General features: G+C 31.2%; 1 protein-coding gene and 2 pseudogenes across 1 annotated transcript; 1 reads left to right on the top strand and 2 right to left on the bottom strand.

Annotated features, from left to right (window-relative positions):
• Window positions 1-3,896: 3,896 nt before the first annotated feature.
• On the top strand, window positions 3,897-6,382 carry LOC120218310 (annotated as a pseudogene).
• Window positions 6,383-6,523: 141 nt separating this feature from the next.
• Window positions 6,524-10,489, bottom strand: LOC120218309 (annotated as a pseudogene).
• A 4,372-nt stretch (window positions 10,490-14,861) lies between these two features.
• Window positions 14,862-17,483, bottom strand: LOC120218093. The gene is made up of 5 exons (XM_039215068.1): window positions 16,639-17,483; window positions 16,398-16,548; window positions 16,183-16,315; window positions 15,023-16,002; window positions 14,862-14,945 (listed from the first exon to the last, which is right to left on the bottom strand). The coding sequence occupies exons 1-5, from the start codon at window positions 17,481-17,483 to the stop codon at window positions 14,862-14,864; spliced, it is 2,193 nt and encodes a 730-aa protein (XP_039070999.1).
• Window positions 17,484-19,193: the final 1,710 nt, after the last annotated feature.

Raw genomic sequence — 19,193 nt, 5'->3', positions numbered from 1 at the left:
GAGGTATAAATTATTTAAAAAAATAAAAGATCTAATTTAATTTTTTTTAAAAATTAGGGGTTTAAACAAAATCTCTAAAGTTTTAAGATTTAATGATAGCTTTTTAAAATTTTAGGAGGAGGCCTGATTTAAAATAGTCAAAACATAATGTATTTTCAAAATTTTGAATATATATATATTTGCATGGGACAAAAGTGAAAATTTCCCATTTAATGGAATATTTTCATTTTTCCATGGCCTTCCCTTGGATCACTCTATATCAACTACGAAATTCAAAATTTTATGTTAGAAAGAAAAATTAAAAAAAAATTAGGAGGGAATGAATTTATAAAATTTCAGAATGACGAAAATAGATTCACAATAAAAAATACATTAAAAAAATCTAAAATATATAGTAATTTTAAAGTTTCAGGGAAAACGACTATCTCCACTCGTCCCTTTCGATCATCTTACTCTATATGTATTTATACCACAATCGTATTGTGAGGGACTAAAGCATAAATCTAGAAGATGTAATTTAATTTTATTACTAGGGTGTAGTTAGTGATAGACATAGCCTCCCTTAGTTTAATGAGGCAATTGCATTATTAGTCCCGATCAATAATTAATAATTTATTTAAGTCCTTTTAGCCTTTAAATGGATTTTTTTACTCTACAAAATTAATAATTTAATTTATTAAAAAATAAAAATTATAATTTTACTCATAAAATTTCAAATTATCATGTTTTATTATGATTTTTTTGTTTTGCAATTATGAATTGTTTTCGTACCAAAAGTCTGAAACATTGCGAAGAAAATAAATTGGAAATTAATTGATGCAATTACAAAAGACAGTTGGTCAATTACGTTGAAGGTTAAGAAAGTTGACTTAATTTCATTGGACAGTAAATGCAAAATTATTGTCCCAGGGAGGCATAATTTGTTAGGGTTTAGGTTCATCTGTAAAAACAACATAAATGATAAATAAATTGGACCAACTCTAGTTGGTTGGAACTACTATTGTTCATGGGTTGGCTTTGATTACGAAGGGCATAGGATAATATTAATTTAGATTTTTTTATAAAATTTAAAAATATTATATAAATTTTAGATAGTTAACTGAATAAAAATATACAATTAAATCTAATAACAATTTTACACTAATTTTAATAATTATATTTAAATAAAAATATTTTATTATTAATTAGTAAGTCAAATTAAACATAAAAATTCATGCTTCAACACAATTCGATTCAAAAAAGTCTTGTTGAGTGATACCTTTTGTGTCAAATCAATTAATGCTATTCTCATTGTTCCTTTCCCATTTTATTTTTCAAGGTTTGTGTCAATAGTCATTCTAGATAACTGGAAAGTTTTTTTATAACCATTTGTTTTTTTATTTATTAATTAATTAATTTGGATTAAGTACTGTATATGTAAAGACGATATTTTCAACATAATTTTAAAAATTTATTGTTTTATCTCACTAGATCGATTGATTATTGCTTCAATTTATATAAGTTAAATATAAAATAAAACACCCTAAATCTTAATATTTTATTTAGATATATTTGCACATTTTTATTGCATTAAAATATATCTTTTAACTTTTTGATTTGTAGCTAAATAAGCCCTTAAGTAAACATTATCATTTTTGAAGTCGTTGTCGTCTTGATTTTTCTATTACTATTTTGTTTGTCTAGAAAGATGATATTATCGGTTTTTGACCAACCCATCATCACTTATTATTTTTTTTTGTACACTTTCATATGTTTAATCATAATCTTTATTTATTTTTTCTATTTTTTCTCTTCATTTTTATTAATTTAGTTTTATATATCTGAGTTATGTTTTTTTATAAATATATCTTTCCTTCAGAAAATGATGAATGATTTTGTTTGCTCTTAGAGTATGTTTCTTATATTATTTTAAGATTAGATTGCTGTCGTCTGTTTACTTGATATTTATTTAGTTATTTATTAATCTATCTCTATTTTATATCTTCAAGTTGACTATCTCATTTTAAAACGTGTCCATAATCACACTGACATATCATGTTTGAGTTGTGATAAAGTTAATTGTCGATGTGTTATCATGTTTGTCTTTTCCCCTTTTTAGTTGTTTTGTTAGATTTTTAACCATTTCTTTATATAGTCTTATTTTTATTATTTAACGGATAGTTTTTACTCTTTAATGATTTTAGAGAAAATAATCGATTAATGTAATTAGTTTATCTTAGATTTGATAAACTCTTCTTCGAGATTGTTATTTTTTTGTTACATTCCTCTTTATATTCATTAAACTAAATATTATCCTTAAGTTTTAATTGTACCTACATAAACACATAACTTTTAAGTTATACCTAATTACACATTTAACAACATTAACTTTTTTTATTTTGAGATTAGGTTTTATTAAGATATTAATCTATGTATAAGTATTTTATAGGGTTTTAAAGCAATGTAAAATTCATGGACTTTCTTTGTATTTTAGCATAATAAAAGGACTATGATGAGAAATTAATGATGTTTGTCAAACTTGACAAGGATGCAAATGTACTTGATGGATGAAAATGAAAACAAAAAACAAAGGTTAATTTGAAATTTCACCAACCTTTGAACTTTAAAACAAAATATATATAAATTGAATTTTAGAAAACTAACAATTCTTTTTGTAATTGATTACTCCTAATTGAATTAAATGGTTATATGATATTAAAACGAGTGGTTGGCAAATGATCAAGGATTAATTTGCATTTTTAAAAATTATTAGGATTCAATTTATTGACGATTAATTCAAATTAAGTTATACAAAGATCTATTGTGGTGCGACCCTCCAAATTTAATTTTACCTAACGTTTCATCCCACAAAATTAATTGATACTTTGTGGATTAGTTTTCATATTGATTTTAATTAATCTAAGGTAATTACAAGTAATATCTTTTCTAAATATTCTAAACTATTTGACAATGAACGTTCAAACACTTTTATAATATTTAGTACTCGAACATCTAAAGATAACAACCATTTATTTTACGATTAAGTTTATTAATATTGATACTTAAATACTTTAAAATATTTTGACAAATATTTGCGATGTAATATTGAAAAATGGCCCATGCAATAAATTTAGAGTTGACATATCGATATTTGCAATATATATGCATATCATTATACTTGTGATACATAAATATTTTCATAAAAATTAAATATCAAAATAACAAATATAATAATAATAATAATAAAACTATATTTGGTCAATCACATTTTTATTGTTTGAATTATTTTAGCATCATAATTATTTTAACATTATTAGGATGTTGTCTTTAGAAAAATAATTTTCTATTTAATGTCTTTTGAAGATTACTTTTGGAATTAGAAATGAATTTGAAAGTCGATTGGATGATTTCAGAAGACGATCGAATAATCAATGAATTTTGAATTTTATGGTTCTCGATTTTTATAATGCTATCAGATTGTGTGCAACTTAGAGAAAACGATGTGTCTTCCATATATCTTTCTAAATATGTTATGTCTTCTATATATCTTCTTAAAAACGTAAGTGATATACATGGCTTTCATTCAAAATTGTAATATATACATTATGTCAACAAATAATACCCTGTACACTGTAGGTAAATTTTTTTCTTTCAAATCATTATCTCAATAAAATTACCTCATTCCAATCAAAGCAAACTCAGAAGTCACAAGTATAACTCATAAGTATGGACCAAATTGACTCAAAAAGCATATAGGAAAGCCCTTTAATATGGGTGAGGACAAGTGTGATGAGATGATTTTATATAAAAATAAAAACCGAGTATGTAATGCAAACAATTGGGTCAAATCCAAAGCCCAAAAGAGAGAGGATAAAGTTATCAAGATAAATAGCAAGCCGAAACCCTTCTTCTCCAAAACCCTCATCTTAGCAAGTATCTCATCAATCCAATCACTTCTCACCATGGCACAAACCCTGACACGTGCCGCCGCTTCCACCTTCACGCGCTACCTTCCTCTCTCCTTTCACATCCCCAAACGACTCCTCTCCTCCAAATCCATCACCCACTCTCCTCCATCCCTTCTCTCCGCTTCTCCCGCCGTGTTACCCCTCTTTCCCACGCCGTCCGATGTCTCCCTCTCGCCGCCACGCGCTTCACCTCCATCCGGTGCCGCGTTAACCGCTCCGGGAACTCCGCTTACTCTCCGCTCAACTCGGGGTCCAACTTCAGTGACCGGCCACCCACCGAAATGGCCCCGCTGTTTCCTGGGTGCGATTATGAGCACTGGCTTATCGTTATGGATAAGCCCGGGGGAGAAGGAGCTACCAAGCAGGAAATGATTGATTGCTATATCAAAACTCTCGCTAAAGTCGTCGGCAGGTTTGTTTTGGGTGTTTGGATGCTGGGAAAGCTTGTGAAAATGGGAGGAAAAATGGATTAACTTTGCAAAGGAAGATAATATATTGGTTTTTTAAAGTTAGCTATTTTTCTGGGTTTAGCTTTGTTTTCACAACAGTTCATTCTTCAGTAGGATTGTTTGTGTTATACATTTCATTTCGGGATTTGGTGAGTTCTTTGATGTTGTTTACATTATTACATAAATAATTGATGTTGAATCTTTCTCTATGTTAGTGAGGAAGAAGCTAAGAAGAAGATCTACAATGTTTCGTGCGAGAGGTACTTTGGATTCGGATGCGAGATTGATGAGGAGACGTCAAATAAGCTAGAAGGTCTTGCTTTTATCTCCCCTTACGCTGGTGGATTCTTTTGTTTCACATTTCTCAATGGAAGTTTATGTCTTGTATGGATTTCGTTACTCTTTTCTTAATAGGATTGCCCGGTGTTCTCTTCGTTCTCCCGGATTCTTATGTCGATCCCGAGAACAAGGATTATGGCGGTAAGTTGTTATCCCTTTTAGTCGAATATAGTTTTGTGGAAATTCTTTCAGAGTATATGCATTAAATGTTCACTGATTAACTGAAGACATCATACATGTATGTGCATCCATTTCAACATTTGTGTTTCACCTTCTTTCGTAGGTCATCTGGAGGTGCCTTGTGATCTTTTTTTGTATATAAGATTCATCTATTGTTTAACAGTTAACCATCGTTAACATTCGTCCTTTTCTTCTTTCTCTGATGGACTTGCATTCGTGTATTATGATTTGTAATTGCCTATCAGTGAAATTAAAGTTATGGGAATTCTCTATTTCTTTTAATTGAACTCTAACTCGACGGGGTAAATAGCATGCAGATATTTAGTAAGTGTAATAGCCAATAGGGAACATCCAGTTCAGTTTTTGTAAAACACCTGCCAGTCCATCTTGGCAAAGCTAAAAAGCCTTATGGGCAATGTTTAGTTTTGAATGCTAATGGACTTAAATTGAATGTCTCCCTCACTGCTTTGTGCTTCCTTCTTCTTTAACTTGGAGCTCAGATCACTAAAAGAATCGGAGAGGACATACTATATGGTGTGCACCATGAAAAGGGACCAAGTACTTATGTAGTTTACCTATGCATTTAGTCTATCTTGGCAAAGCTAAAACGTCCTACCGACAATGTTTAGTTTTGAATGCTAATGGACTTACATTAAATGCTTCTTTCACGACTTTCTGATCCTATCCTACATGGTGTTTGGATTTGTGGAGATGAAACATTAGTTTGTGTTTGCACATAGCGTATGGCATCTTCTTTTGAGCAATAACCAAGCATTTATTAAACTTATCCTTTATTCATGTCATAACTGTGTATTATGTGTTTGCTTGCTTTTTATCGACTAGATGAAGTCAGTATTGTCTTTTTGGGAGTTTAGGGAAAAACTGGCCCATTCAAAGGCGCTTGTAAACTCACTTACCTCTGTTCATCTTGGCAAAGCTACTAGCCTTGAGTTGGCAATGTGTGCCTTTGAATGCTAATGGACTCGCATCAAAGCCCTATCGGTGGACTTTTGTGTTTTTATATACAGAGTTATTCGACATGATACATAACAATTATTATTTACATATACTATGGTCTCATCATAGATGTATTATTTATGACATTGACAACTCTTTAATTTGCAGCTGAACTGTTGGTTAATGGGGAGATTGTTCAAAGGTCACCCGAAAGACAAAGGAGGGTGGAACCACAACCACAAAGGGCACAAGACAGACCTAGGTACAACGACCGGACTCGTTACGTTCGTCGTAGAGACAACATGCGGGGAAATCAATGATTTCAAAGAAATAAAATGCTGTATAGAATCCTGGAAGCAGTTAATTGAACTCTGTTTAAGTTTTCCTTGAGATATGGAAGCACTGTTATTTTGAAGACTTGGATAAAAGGGCTTAGATTGGTTGTTTTTAATGTAGTACTGTTTGTGAACTTAAATATTATGTTCCATGCTTGAGTTTCAGCTTTAAAAATTTGTTGTATGATTTATGATATTACTCAAATTTTGTTTTTACCTTTTTCCCCATGTTCACCAAAAAACTATAAGCTATAACGAAAATTATAATTTCTTTTATAAAATTACAGTAATTTGAAGAAACTCACAAAAAACAACATTTTCATTTTTTTAAACTTTTTTTCAACAACTTTAAACGTTAGATGATCTAAGCTAAGATTTACAAAGATGGCACGTCCAAAATTACACACAACAAATACAGGCTTTTATCTAAAGGGTTCGATTGGTGCAGATTCTTCGAGAAGTGCAGCAGCCTCAAAACATTCAGCCGCCTCGACTGCTGATGCACTGATATCGGCTTTATAAAGCAACCCGAGATTGTACCAGGCGGCATGGTTGGTTTGATCGAGTCGAAGGGCATCCATCAGAAAGCTTCTCACTATGGGCATTGATTGACCACCAAGCTGCCTGAGAATGCAAGCAGTGGATATCAAGCTTGGAACATGTGTGGGATCAACATCTAATGCCTTCTTGTATGATCTCAGAGCTTCCTGGGGAAGCCCTTTGGCTTCGTCTAATAAACCTAACAAAATCACCATCTGGTTTTAGTGAGCAATGATCGGCGATCGCACAATCGAGAATATTTATGACAAGTAAATATAAATGAAGTATGTGTGTACCTGTAGAGTACCATCTAGCAGCGGAGAAAGGACTGATCGCCTTGGATTTGGAGAGACAGATGTCGGCATCCCGAAACTGCGACAAGCTTGTGTACACGTTAGCTAGATCATGCCATGTTTCCATTTCCAAGCTCCGATCCCACTTTCCCTTAGTCTGTAAGGGAAGGAGGAGTTTATAAGAATCATTTGTCCGATTTCGGATTCTACGAGTTACAATTCTCTGTGACTCGATTTGAAGTGGCTCGGAATAACATGCAGCTATAAAACTCGCAAACCGAAAACAAACATAAAAGTTTCGATATTTTCTTCTCTATTTACCCTAATGTTTTGCATGACTAAAGTTCAGGACTCTCTGCATAATGACCCACTTCTTTGTTTCAGCATCAAGATGCAGGAACTAAAAAGTAAAAGTTCTCGATAATATAGTACAATCAAATGACACTTATCAAGTTCTATCGGAGAGGAAACTTGAATTATTCGTTTTTTGACTGATTCAACTTCAAAAGGATAACTTTGATAAAATGGAGTGTGGATCCTACCTTTAGAAGTTTCTTCCCAGAACCCGAGCTTTTATGCTGAACTTGGAGAACGGCAAGAAGATGAGTATATGTCTCGACTGCATTTTTTAACTGGCCTTGTGCAATCTGAAGTTTAGCCTTGGTTCTCAACAGCTCTCCTTGGTCCCACTTCCCAGTTTGGTTAAGAGCGGCGTTAATTACCGTCTCTGCATCGAAAAACCGTTTCTGAGCAGACAATATCCGAGCCAGAAGAACATATCCTTTAACATTCGACCCTGCTTCGAGTTTCAGGAGCTGCTTTGCATAGTGAAGTGCAACATCCAACTTTCTCTGCTCGGCATTCTCTAGGCAAAGATGGAATACGATGTATGGGTCTTTCTCTCATCATCTTCTCTGCGGCTTCAAGCACCTCGATTGTTTCAGACTGCTGCAGAGTTCTCTGAGAATCAGAAGAAACCAACCTCGACTGAGCTGACAATAAAACTCCCAGTAAGCAGTTTGCTTTGCTGGCCATCTGCCAACACCCACCATTCAGTCCGGAAAGAGCTTTCTGAGCCCAAATTGTCCCTTCCTCGATAGAAATCGTATTCTCCCCACAAATTTTCGAGGCTAGCAATAGTTCCAGAATGCAGTCCGGGTTGTCTCGGCTTTTCAGAAGGTTCCGCAAAAGATTCAAAGCAATTATGTCATCACCTCCCCCGTAATAGCAGAGAGCCAACGTACAATATTCTTCGTTTCTTTTCATGATCTCTGGATGCAACTCTTCAACCTGATGAGCTAAGGCTCTTAGTTCCCCGGAAACAGATAGAGCGAAAGCAAGATGATCCAAGATCGAGGGATCCCATCCGACCTTTTTCAGAAGAACTTTTTAAGTAGAATTAGTAATAGAAGAATGGCCTCTTCGATGTTATTTCTCGGAACAAATGAGCCTTCCATCTGTGCACGGAGGGTTGGAGGGCTTGCTTCGGCACCGCTGTATAAAAGCAACACTGCAAATTCCTTTTCAAGTTTGGCTTTGGTTCTGGTATCAAGATTCCAGTAATAGAGGAGAGCCCGCCGATACGACAAGATAGCTTCTTGGGGATCTCCTGCAAGTTTCCATAGCTCTGGAAACAATTCCACAGCTTTGTTCAAAATTTCCTGTAACTTGCAATCCGTAGATACGTTGTCAGGCAGGCCATCAGGCAAGGCAGATTCAACGGTGTCCAGAATAACTTTGCATGACTGAGCAGCTTCTGTAAAAATACCAGGAAAAAAACGTTAAAAGAACATGAATAGCAATGATGATTATCGCACTGAACGGTCAGGGAAGCTAAAATTTCAGTCTTTAAGTATCTGTTAGGTCAGTAACTTAAGTAGTCTTTCGGAACAAATCAATGCAAAATCTGTGGAGCAACTCGAGTTTTGTCACCCCTAGTTGCACATGAGAGATTTCCTGATATAAGTACAGGGAAAAAGAAGGGCATACCTCCAAACCTTCCAAGGTGCTGCAATGATTTTGCCTTCAGAAAAATAGCTTCGAGAAGTAAGCTAACGGCATGCAAAGACATGGATGGAGCAACATCGCTTTCCGAGCGGCGCCGGTTTTGTTCGCATCTTCTCGAAAGGGAGACTTTCATCTTCGAAGTCACCACAGCGACATCTATTCCTTCAAATACATGAAGTGCCGCTTCTACATTTCCTTTTTGATATTCGAGTCTTCCTAACAATGCTCTTGCTTCCTATAAATGAACTATTTGTCAAATAAGCCTATGTGCTGTAAACCAATCGAACATTAGACACTAATCGATATCGATCCATTCTGTCCGTAAAATCACTTAGGAATTTCCTTAAACACCAAAGATCAAGAGAGTGCAAAAGATAATAAGAATTTAGATGGTACTAACCTCATAGTTCAGATAACCACTCTCACGAAGCGACGACTCAGCTTCTTCGATGTTGCTATTGTCAACCTTAGCCTCCACTATTTCGCCTGCTCGAGATGAGTAGCCACTCACCGAATAGTCCCGAGTCGCTAACGACTCGGAAGAAGCATTAGTTTCATCTACTCTTAACTGCCGTCCTGACCAGATGCACCTCATCATTTTCTGAAACTTCCCTCCAATTCGGAATCCCCGCTTGTTTATCCAATCCTTAACTGTCATACCGATCCGTTAAACTCAAAATCCTTCAACAATGGCATCAAGATCGCAAGCCACTCGAAATTAGGAGAATTTAAAGAACATAAGCATCATACAAATGCAAACACTAATGCTCAATCATATCAAACCATTGTATGCTAAAAATAAGAGACTTAAACCCTATCTATTTTCAGAATTTTCAGCACTTGGAACCCTACAATTCTGAACCAAGAATTTAAGTATAAATTGAGGGGGGGGGGAACTGCCTATTTTCCAGCAATCCAGGCTGAGAAAACCACCATAACTGGGCTTAAACAGCCAAATTTCTCATCAAAGATAAAGAGCACAAATAAATAACAAAAATCCCAGAAAAATTCAAGTCAAGCATGATGAATGCAGAGCAACCCAGACCACATAAAAATAGGGAAAAAAGGAAGAAAAAAAACACTAAAATATCATAAATTGAAAGCTACAGTTGTAGGTGAATTACTAGTGAAAATAATCAAACCATTTACAATCATTATTGAGCTAAAAAAAGACCAAAATGGGGTTAAACAGCTAAAAAAACTACCTTTTCATTGATAAGAAACATTGACTGAGCCCACCAAACACTCCCATTACTGTGCATTTTCCACAATTTACTCAAATTCTGAAGAAAAGGGTACTTAATTTTTCACTTGGAAAGCAAGAATCCAAAGCAAAGCTATCATCTTTTCTGTTATTTTTTACTTCCTCTGCTGCTTTATCTTCTTATTTTGGACTAAAGTTTTGATTTTTTGTGGGGTTTGAAGCTTTATATAGTGGAAGTATGTATGAGTGCATTAAATTATGAAATCTAACACTGTACCAAACTGGTTTTTCTTGTCTTAAAGTGTGAACGAAAGGAGACGTTTTGAAATTTTCATTGTTCAAAGAATTAATTAAGAAATGTACCATTCAAAAGAATTTATTATTAAATTTGAAAAAAAACAAAGTCAGTTTCTTGAATTAAACGTCCATGGGCCCAGTTTGAAATCTTCCCCTATACTTCGGTCAGCTGCTTCAGGGTTCATGTAGTTACTCTCGATAAGATGGATATTCGATTGAATCGAGTTAATTAAATGAATTGATTTAGTGAAAAAATGAGTTAGTTAAATTGATGAGTATAATTTTAGTTCTTTTTTTAAAAAAATTGAGTTGATTCTAATTCAATATATTTATTTAAGTGTCCGCTCAAATTTAAATGTAATCTTTTATAATATTATGATATTAATTAATTTTAATTTAATATATTTTCTCTAATCATATATGAGATATGGCTTCTTTGCCCATATAGAGTTGAGGGAAAAATAATTTTATCATATAAGGCATCTATCATATTATTTCTGAGCTAGGACTTCTTATTAGTCTGAAGACACTATGCACTCATGGGATTCTCTATTTATCTGAAAACGTCATGCAGTCGTGGGGTCTTCTTCATTTGCCTGAAGACGCCATGCAGTCGTGGAGTCTTCATATTTAGCTTGAAGACGCGTTGAGCACTTGGCGCCTTTAGGTTGGTATTGTTCATTTAATTCTAGATGAGAAAATAATCTTCGGGATTAATTATATTGGGAATTAAAAATCTCATTTACATTATCTCAACCATTTTACCTATGATATATATATATATATATATATATATATATATATATATATATATATATATATATATATATATTCATTTTCATATTTGTAAATAAGATAATATTGTTTAAAAATTAAATATCATCTAAAATTATATTATATATTTACAGTGTTATTGTGTAGAAAAAGAGATCTTGAATACAAAATATTGATGAAGTGTATAATGGAATTAAGAGATTGATGGATAATTAATATTTTTCGAGTAAAGTCGAATTTTATTTGCTCTTAATTTCCAGGTCTTATTGCTATCCATTTTTTTCATTTTTAAACATAATAAACAATAAATTTATGGTTTATATTTTTTTAACAATAAGGTTTATATAGATTTTGAATTTAACTAAGAAAAAGAAGAGTATAAAATATGGTAACTAACTAACTATGCTACCATTGCACTAAAACTATGGTTGCAAGATTCTTCCTTGGTAAGGCAGTCTAGCTTATATTAATGTTTTTAATTCTTTGTGAAATTAATTTTTATTGTTATGAGATATGAATGTTTTTTTAATTGATATATTTTCTGAATAAGATTTTGGATTAAAATTTTATAGGTAAAAGAATATAATGAGAAGGAATTATTTATATTGAAGAATTTTATATTATTGGATTTTAAATATAATTGAAAACCATGTAATTATTGTTAGGTTACTTTGGTTCCAATCCAAGTCTATTTTTGCAGATGCAGAGTGAGACAAAAGTCAAATCTATTGTAGTTTTTCCTTTTATTGTTTACTCATAGTGAACAACGTGTTCCAAAGTTCCAACTCAGCAACATACGGTTAGAGATGACAATTTAACATGAACTTAATACATTTTTATTTGATTTGAAAAGATCAAATCTTAAATAAAAATTAGATTCGCATAAAATTCAAGTTGAGGGTAAATAATTTCTGACACGACCCAATTTGAAGATAATAGAGTAATTTTATATACGAATTTATAAATAATTTTAATCAATAAAAAATTATAGATAATTGTTATAATATCTCTCTATCAATAATTTTTCTTTTTAATTATGCTCTTATTTCATGTTAAGTCAGGTTAAATCAAGCCGATATTTTACTCCAAAAATAAAGTTAGATCAAGGTGTGGTGAATGATATATATATTTTGGATTAGATTCAATCAAATTGACAAAAAGAACTTAACTCAACCTGACCCGTTGTCATCTCTAGTTATAATTCCCTTTAATCTTTAGGATGAGATTTTAGCTAAATTCCATGATTACGAGACATATTATTATTATTATGTGTAATATATAATATGATGTATTACGTAATTTTAGATGGGATTTATTTGATTTGATCTATATGATTTATGCGTATTTCCTTTTAGACATTATCTTATTAATATAATATTTTTTTCAAAGTTTAAATTTTACTATTATTAGTCGTTATAAAATATTAAAACGTCTAATGATCATTAAAATAATGCATCCACTATTGATTTTTTATCCTTTGCCCTCACTTTGAACTATAAATATCACTTATAAAAGATACATCAATAAGAACAAATTTTCTTTTATCTCTCACGAAAAATTCATCTATTCTTTTATAATTCGAAGAAAATATTTTTAACCTCAAATTCATCTTTCTGAGAAGAATAATATCAATTGAGTTTTACTTTAATATTCAAGTGTACAAATATAAAACGACGTCTTAATTTTAAAGACAACATCCGTTTCAATGATTATATCAATCGAAACATATTTGCTTATTATACAATAATTCATACTACAATACAATTAAACTTATTTTAATTTATTTTAAATTACTTTTTAGATAATTTAAATATTTGTTTTTGCCATATAAAAAATTGTTTTTGCAGGAATACTATTTTTCTAACAAATATAACATATAAATATACGAAAAAAATTAAAATTAACATAATATAATATAATGTTTGGAAAAATATAGAACGATATAAATATTGGTTGAATTTTAAAGCATTAAATATAGAAAGTGGTCCAAAAGTTCAAATTCCTCTCCCATCTCACATCACATCAAGCTTCCCTTTGCCAGAAGGAACATTTATAATTATAAAATTTTATTTTCTCTTATTTTTCACTATTTTTTTTAAAATATAATGTTAAAATTCATTCTTAATATTTTTATGAACAAATATTTTTATTTTATTTTTTAAAAATATTTTAACTTTGAACCTTTAGTTATCATATATATATTTTATTTACTTGATGAAGGTTATTTTTATTTAATTTAATATTTTTAAAAAATAAAAGCAGTAATTAATTATTTGTAACTTTAGGGAGAAAAATATGGTAGGTAGAATCCAACTTGTTGTTTGGACACAAAACAATGCATGTGCTTTGTAGTATAGGCAAATTCCAACATTAACATTGGAGTTAGTAATTAATAATAAAAGTTAATGATATAATTTGGTGTCTCACAAATTTAATGATTAAATGTCTACTAATTCCCATCCAATGCCCGCTACTTTGTCAGTAGCACCCATCCTACATCATTACTAATAACTTATTCCATCATTATAAATTCATATTTTATTTTTTACTTAATTAAATTTATATTTATATTAATTGGTAATACTAATTCAATTAAAAAATTGCAAATGAAGACAAAAAATAATTTGGTTTATTTTTGTGATGGTGATAAAGTTTAAGTTAAATATTAATTTTAATGAAGTTTTTACAAAAATTTATTCTTTAATTATACATTTTCTATGATAATTTATATAAAAATTTTGGTTATATATATATATATATATAATTTGCACAAATATATTTACCTCAATGATTAAGAATATAGTTGTTATCTTTAGAGGTTTCAGGTTAAGAACAATACAATCTCAAATTTGAGTCCTATAATTCCTCATATTCCCAATTTATTTTTTTGACATATCATCACCTTATTAGTTTAAATAAAACTATTTAAAAAGTAACACATGAGTTATTGATTAGAAGAGAGTATGGTGTGAAAAATAAAATAGTTAGATGACTAAAATAGAAACACGAAATAGGTGGTACCAAATTGTTAATTTATCCAAATAATTATATCTTAGGTAAACTACACCGATAGTCACAAACATATTAATTTATTTTCTATCATTATCGAACTATTTTCTTTTGATAAAATGCGATACTATTGTTACCTTTTTTATTCTTATTATAATCATAAATCATTAAAAATTTAATAACAATGCTGATACTGTAATTTTCTTTTTGAATTTTCATTTTATTTTCTCTCTTCATCTTTAATATTCATTCATTCACCTTTTACATTTATTGTAAGGGGACGTACGATATTCATATTCATGTACCATATGATGTTTGTAGTCTTATAAATAATGTACAAATTTACAAAACCCAAAAAATTAAAATATTATTCTCCCTTCACATTGTATTCCATATTTCTTTTATTCTTATTACAAATTCTATAATTTTATAAAAAACATTAAGTAGTATTTGAATAAAGACAATAATTTCACATAGTTAAAAACAATATTCAAGATATGTAAATTGACACCAACTTCATACGAAATCATTTATAAAGTCAACTTCACTCTCGGATTTAGCTCGAGTGGGCATGAGTCGAATCTCGAATTTGAGGAAGCTGCAATCTCTTCCTCCTGCTAAAGTATGGATCTTGATGTCATACTTCATTAGACCTTTAAATTTATAAAATTGAAGAGAAATGTGGACTTACCGAAATGAGCGCACAACTAACGTGAGCAACGAATAGTCCTCTACACTCTGTGCAATGATAGACATGATCTGTAACATCTCTTTCTTCTTCACAGATGTCACAATAATATTCTCCTGAATCATCTTCTTTAAAACCATCTTTACGAGTTAAAGGATGGATGTGATATTTGGATTTCAGTGAACGTGGCAAAACACGTTCAATATGTAACTTGGTATCACATTCCATGCAAAAACAGAAAGGAATCCAAGCAATCATTCCTTTGCATTCACCGCATACCTTTGTATATCTATAATGATTAGTCTCAGTCTTCGGTCCAAAATAGTACAGGTCATGAATGTGGGACTTCGATTTTATGACCCGTTTCAAGGATGTCGCACAGTGAACATGGAGATAGAGATCACACTGCATGCAACTATAGCTTATTGCATTATTTAATGAACCTTTGCAGACGAGACAACATTGTGATGGATGTAGAAGAGGGTGAAGGGGGTGTAACGGATGAAATTGGATTTGCATCTCCCATGGAATTCCAACACAGCTTTCATGAAGTGAATATCCACACTCATAGCATATGTAGCTCGGACCTGAAAGATGTAAACCACAAAAACTACAACCGCCACCTAGTGAATTGTTCCCATGATAAACGTAGACTAATTTATGGTGTTTATTGAAAACACACAACTTGGGTTGTGTTTCGATATCCTTTAGCCTTTGAGTCTCATTTCTAGGTACCAGTGAGGAAGTAGCACATTTCACATCGAGTTTGAAACCACACGCATAACATACGTAAGCAAACCCTTTATTTACACCTCGACATCCTTCGCATATGAAAGGACGATCCCAAAATTGTGCATACCAAGGGATCAACTTGAGAGAATGTTGAGGGTGAAGAGGATGTAGCACTTGAGAGGGTAATCTAATGCATGTTTTGTGTATGTAGTATCTGCAACTTCTACATGCATAAGCTTCATATGAGATTTCTAGCCAACAAACAGAGCATCTAACTCCCTTTTCATGCTTTTCAATAGCCTCATAAAAGATTAGCTTATCTCCTCGTTCACAAGATTTAATCTGTATTAAGTGAAAAAAAACCCAACTTAATGAATATGCTTACCAAGATGTAATTCATACTTGATTACCTTAATGTTAATAATTGATACCGACCTCAAAATGAGTAGACATGTTTACATTTCTTTCATTTATTTCATATTTCTCCTTTAGTTTCCCTATTGAATCTTTGTCACCCACCAAGCTACAGGTCGACTCATCGTCAGAGTTGGCATCGTCTTTAATCTGAGAAATTGGCATTTCTTTAATGTAAGAATTTTATTGGAAGAAACTATAAAAAAGATTAAATAAGCTGTTAACAACATACCTCATTGAGAGCGCATTCAATATGAACAACAAATGTACATTTGTTACAACAATAAACAAGATCTCGTGGCTTTCTTTCTTCTTCGCAAACATCGCAGTAATATTGATCAGAATAATCCTCAAGAAAAACATCAATAAGCATAAGTTCATGTCTGTGATATTTATGTTTAATACTTAATGGTATCAAACAAAAAAGATGAAAATTGAATCTGCATGACACACATCGATAATAATGATTAAACGCAGAATCTTCGCTGGGACGAATCTTCTTCCTACACTTCTTACATGGTTCTAATTCGAGCTTAGGTGACTCAGGTTTCATTGGAAGAAGGGTAAGATGATGCTCATGCAACTCATGTTTTAGACCAGGCTTAAATTTAACACAACTAAAATGAACAAGGAGTTGGCACTTTTCACAAAAATATCCTTGACGAGTATCCCAAGTGGTATAACCACAGACATCGCATGGAAAGGGCGACTTCCTATATCGGACTGCTAACTGAAGCTGGTGGGGTGGATGAAAGTGATGTTTTGAGATTATAGTGGGCATATTGATCAAACATTTTTCATGAACGAAGGACTCTGATGGGGGACATTCAAAACAACCATAAGAGATTCCAGACAAAAGCTTCTCACACCAAAAACAACTGTAGTGATACTTGCTCACTTTGCGATAGTTAAACCGTGTCAATAGATGATCCCGACGGTGACAGAAATGATAGATTCCTTTGTATCTATGACTTGTGATCGTAGCTGAAGATGCACAAATGTGATCAAGGTTGAAGTTGCAATCTGCACACTGGTATACGCAGCTACGAGTAAGACTGGAACACCCATTACAAAAGAAATGGAAAGAATCACTGAATTGCTCGGTGACTAGTTTAAGAAGGTGTTTTGAATGGAGGGGATGTGAAATTTCAAGAGGCAGCTGTTGCACAGCACATGAATGGTGTAGCCAAAACTTGCATATTTCACAAGTGAAGGCCCAACCATCAATTTTCTGATTGCATTTATCACAACAGCTCTCTTGCTTTTCATATTTATCATAAAGCAAGTGATGTTCATGAAGGAAAGGTTTGAGGTTCATCCTATCAAATGGAGATAGAAAGGAAAGATGGATAGATAGAGAGAAGATAGTTAATGATAGATCTAAGAGCTTAATATATGTATAAAGAGATGAAAAGAATGTCACGTTGCAAACATAAAAAATACATAAACCGAAAAAATATTTAATATTTCTTGTTAGGGATAAGAAATACCATTTTTATATTTTGGTAAACACACAAGAATTCACAAATATAAATTTTAAAAGTTAATATGCTTAAATGAAAAAAATATAGAAAATATTCTTTGTTTAGTGATAAGTAGGTCCTTACCTGCTTAACATTTTCTACATTTTTATTGAAAAATTATAACGGTTAAATTTAATTTTATATTATCAAATATTCTTTAAATATTAAATCACTGAAACCATCAATTTTTAATGAAATGAATTTTATCGATGAGTTCTCAAAAGATATCTTGAGTAATTAATATTGTTTCTAAATCAAATCTTCTATATTTAAAAAAAAATACTTAAATAAAAAGAATATTTAATATTTTTTATAGACGAAAAGAATGATACTTTTCTCTTCTTCTTTTTTTGTTGATAAACTCCAAAACAATCCATAAGTAGTATAAGATTCGACGAAAGCTACATATGAAATAAAGAATATTAGAGGTTTTAAAAGTTGGGTATAATTTATTAATAGAATCCATATTTTCTCGTAAAATATTATGTAATTGCATATATTATCTTTAACAAGGTGTATAAGGAAAAGAATATTTAATATTTTTATTTCAAAAAAAGAATATTGAATATTTTTTCTCAAAATAAAAGAACGATCTGCTTCCTTTTTTATATTATTTGATGATAACTGAAGTAAAAAAATATTTGAGATTTTATGAGTTGGATATAATTTATTATTAAAATTTATATTTTTTCCGTAAAATATTTTGTAACCTAATGCTTTTAAAAAAATTATATAAACAAAAATAATATTTGATATTTCTTGTCAGAAGAAAGGAATGAATCATTTTTTTTCTATTTTGGCATATATAAAAAACAACATAGGTAGTGTCTTTGAAAAGATGCATAAACAAAAAGAATATTTGATATTTCTTGTCGGAAGAATCGAATTATACTTTTATCTATTTTGGTAAACATAAAAAATTCATAGGTAGCATAAGATTCTATGATAAATTCTACTCAAGTAAAGAATATTTGAGGTTTCATAAGTTAGGTATAATTTATTGTAAGAATACACATTTACCTCGTAAAGCATAGCATATATTACCTTTTGAAAGATGTATAAACGAAAAGAATATTTGGTATCTCTTGTCGGAAAAAGGAATGACATTTTTCTCTATTTGTTAAAAAAAATCATAGATAGTATAAAATTCAATAATAACTTCAACTTAAGTAAAGAATATTGCCATTACTTTCGAATTATTTTACTTTTGTTCATTTTTGTGTTCAATTATGGAGCAAAGCAATGGGGAATTGGTGGTGGCAAACAAATGAACATTGGCGTGGAGGTTGAATGGTAGGGGGAGAAGAAATGGAAAATGAGTTATAGCGGGAACTATATTGGTGTAAAATTTGTATGTTGAAGACTGAATTTTTAGAATTAGGATCAAATTATAACAATGTAAAAAGATTAAAGACAAAATTTATTATAATGTCAATGCTATTAACTGCCACATCAACTTTTCTTATGAAGGTTAACAATGAATGACTATTTTAATACTTTTGATA

This window comes from Hibiscus syriacus, unplaced genomic scaffold, assembly GCF_006381635.1.
Source record: "Hibiscus syriacus cultivar Baekdansim isolate YM2019G1 unplaced genomic scaffold, ASM638163v2 tig00110195_pilon, whole genome shotgun sequence".
NCBI classification, from domain to species: domain Eukaryota; kingdom Viridiplantae; phylum Streptophyta; class Magnoliopsida; order Malvales; family Malvaceae; genus Hibiscus; species Hibiscus syriacus.
The sequence above is the reverse complement of the archived record's forward strand: the minus strand, read 5'-3'. Positions and strand labels throughout refer to the sequence as shown.

What these genes read in the sequence shown, in the direction of transcription:
- LOC120218093 (XM_039215068.1), bottom strand. Translation starts at nt 17,483, where the DNA reads ATGAACCTCAAACCTTTCCTTCATGAACATCACTTGCTTTATGATAAA. An exon ending in CGTCCCAGCGAAGATTCTGC is followed by an intron (nt 16,549 to 16,638) that starts GTTTAATCATTA and finishes TAAATATCACAG; the next exon opens with ACATGAACTTATGCTTATTG. An exon ending in TTAGTTGTGCGCTCATTTCG is followed by an intron (nt 14,946 to 15,022) that starts GTAAGTCCACAT and finishes ATACTTTAGCAG; the next exon opens with GAGGAAGAGATTGCAGCTTC.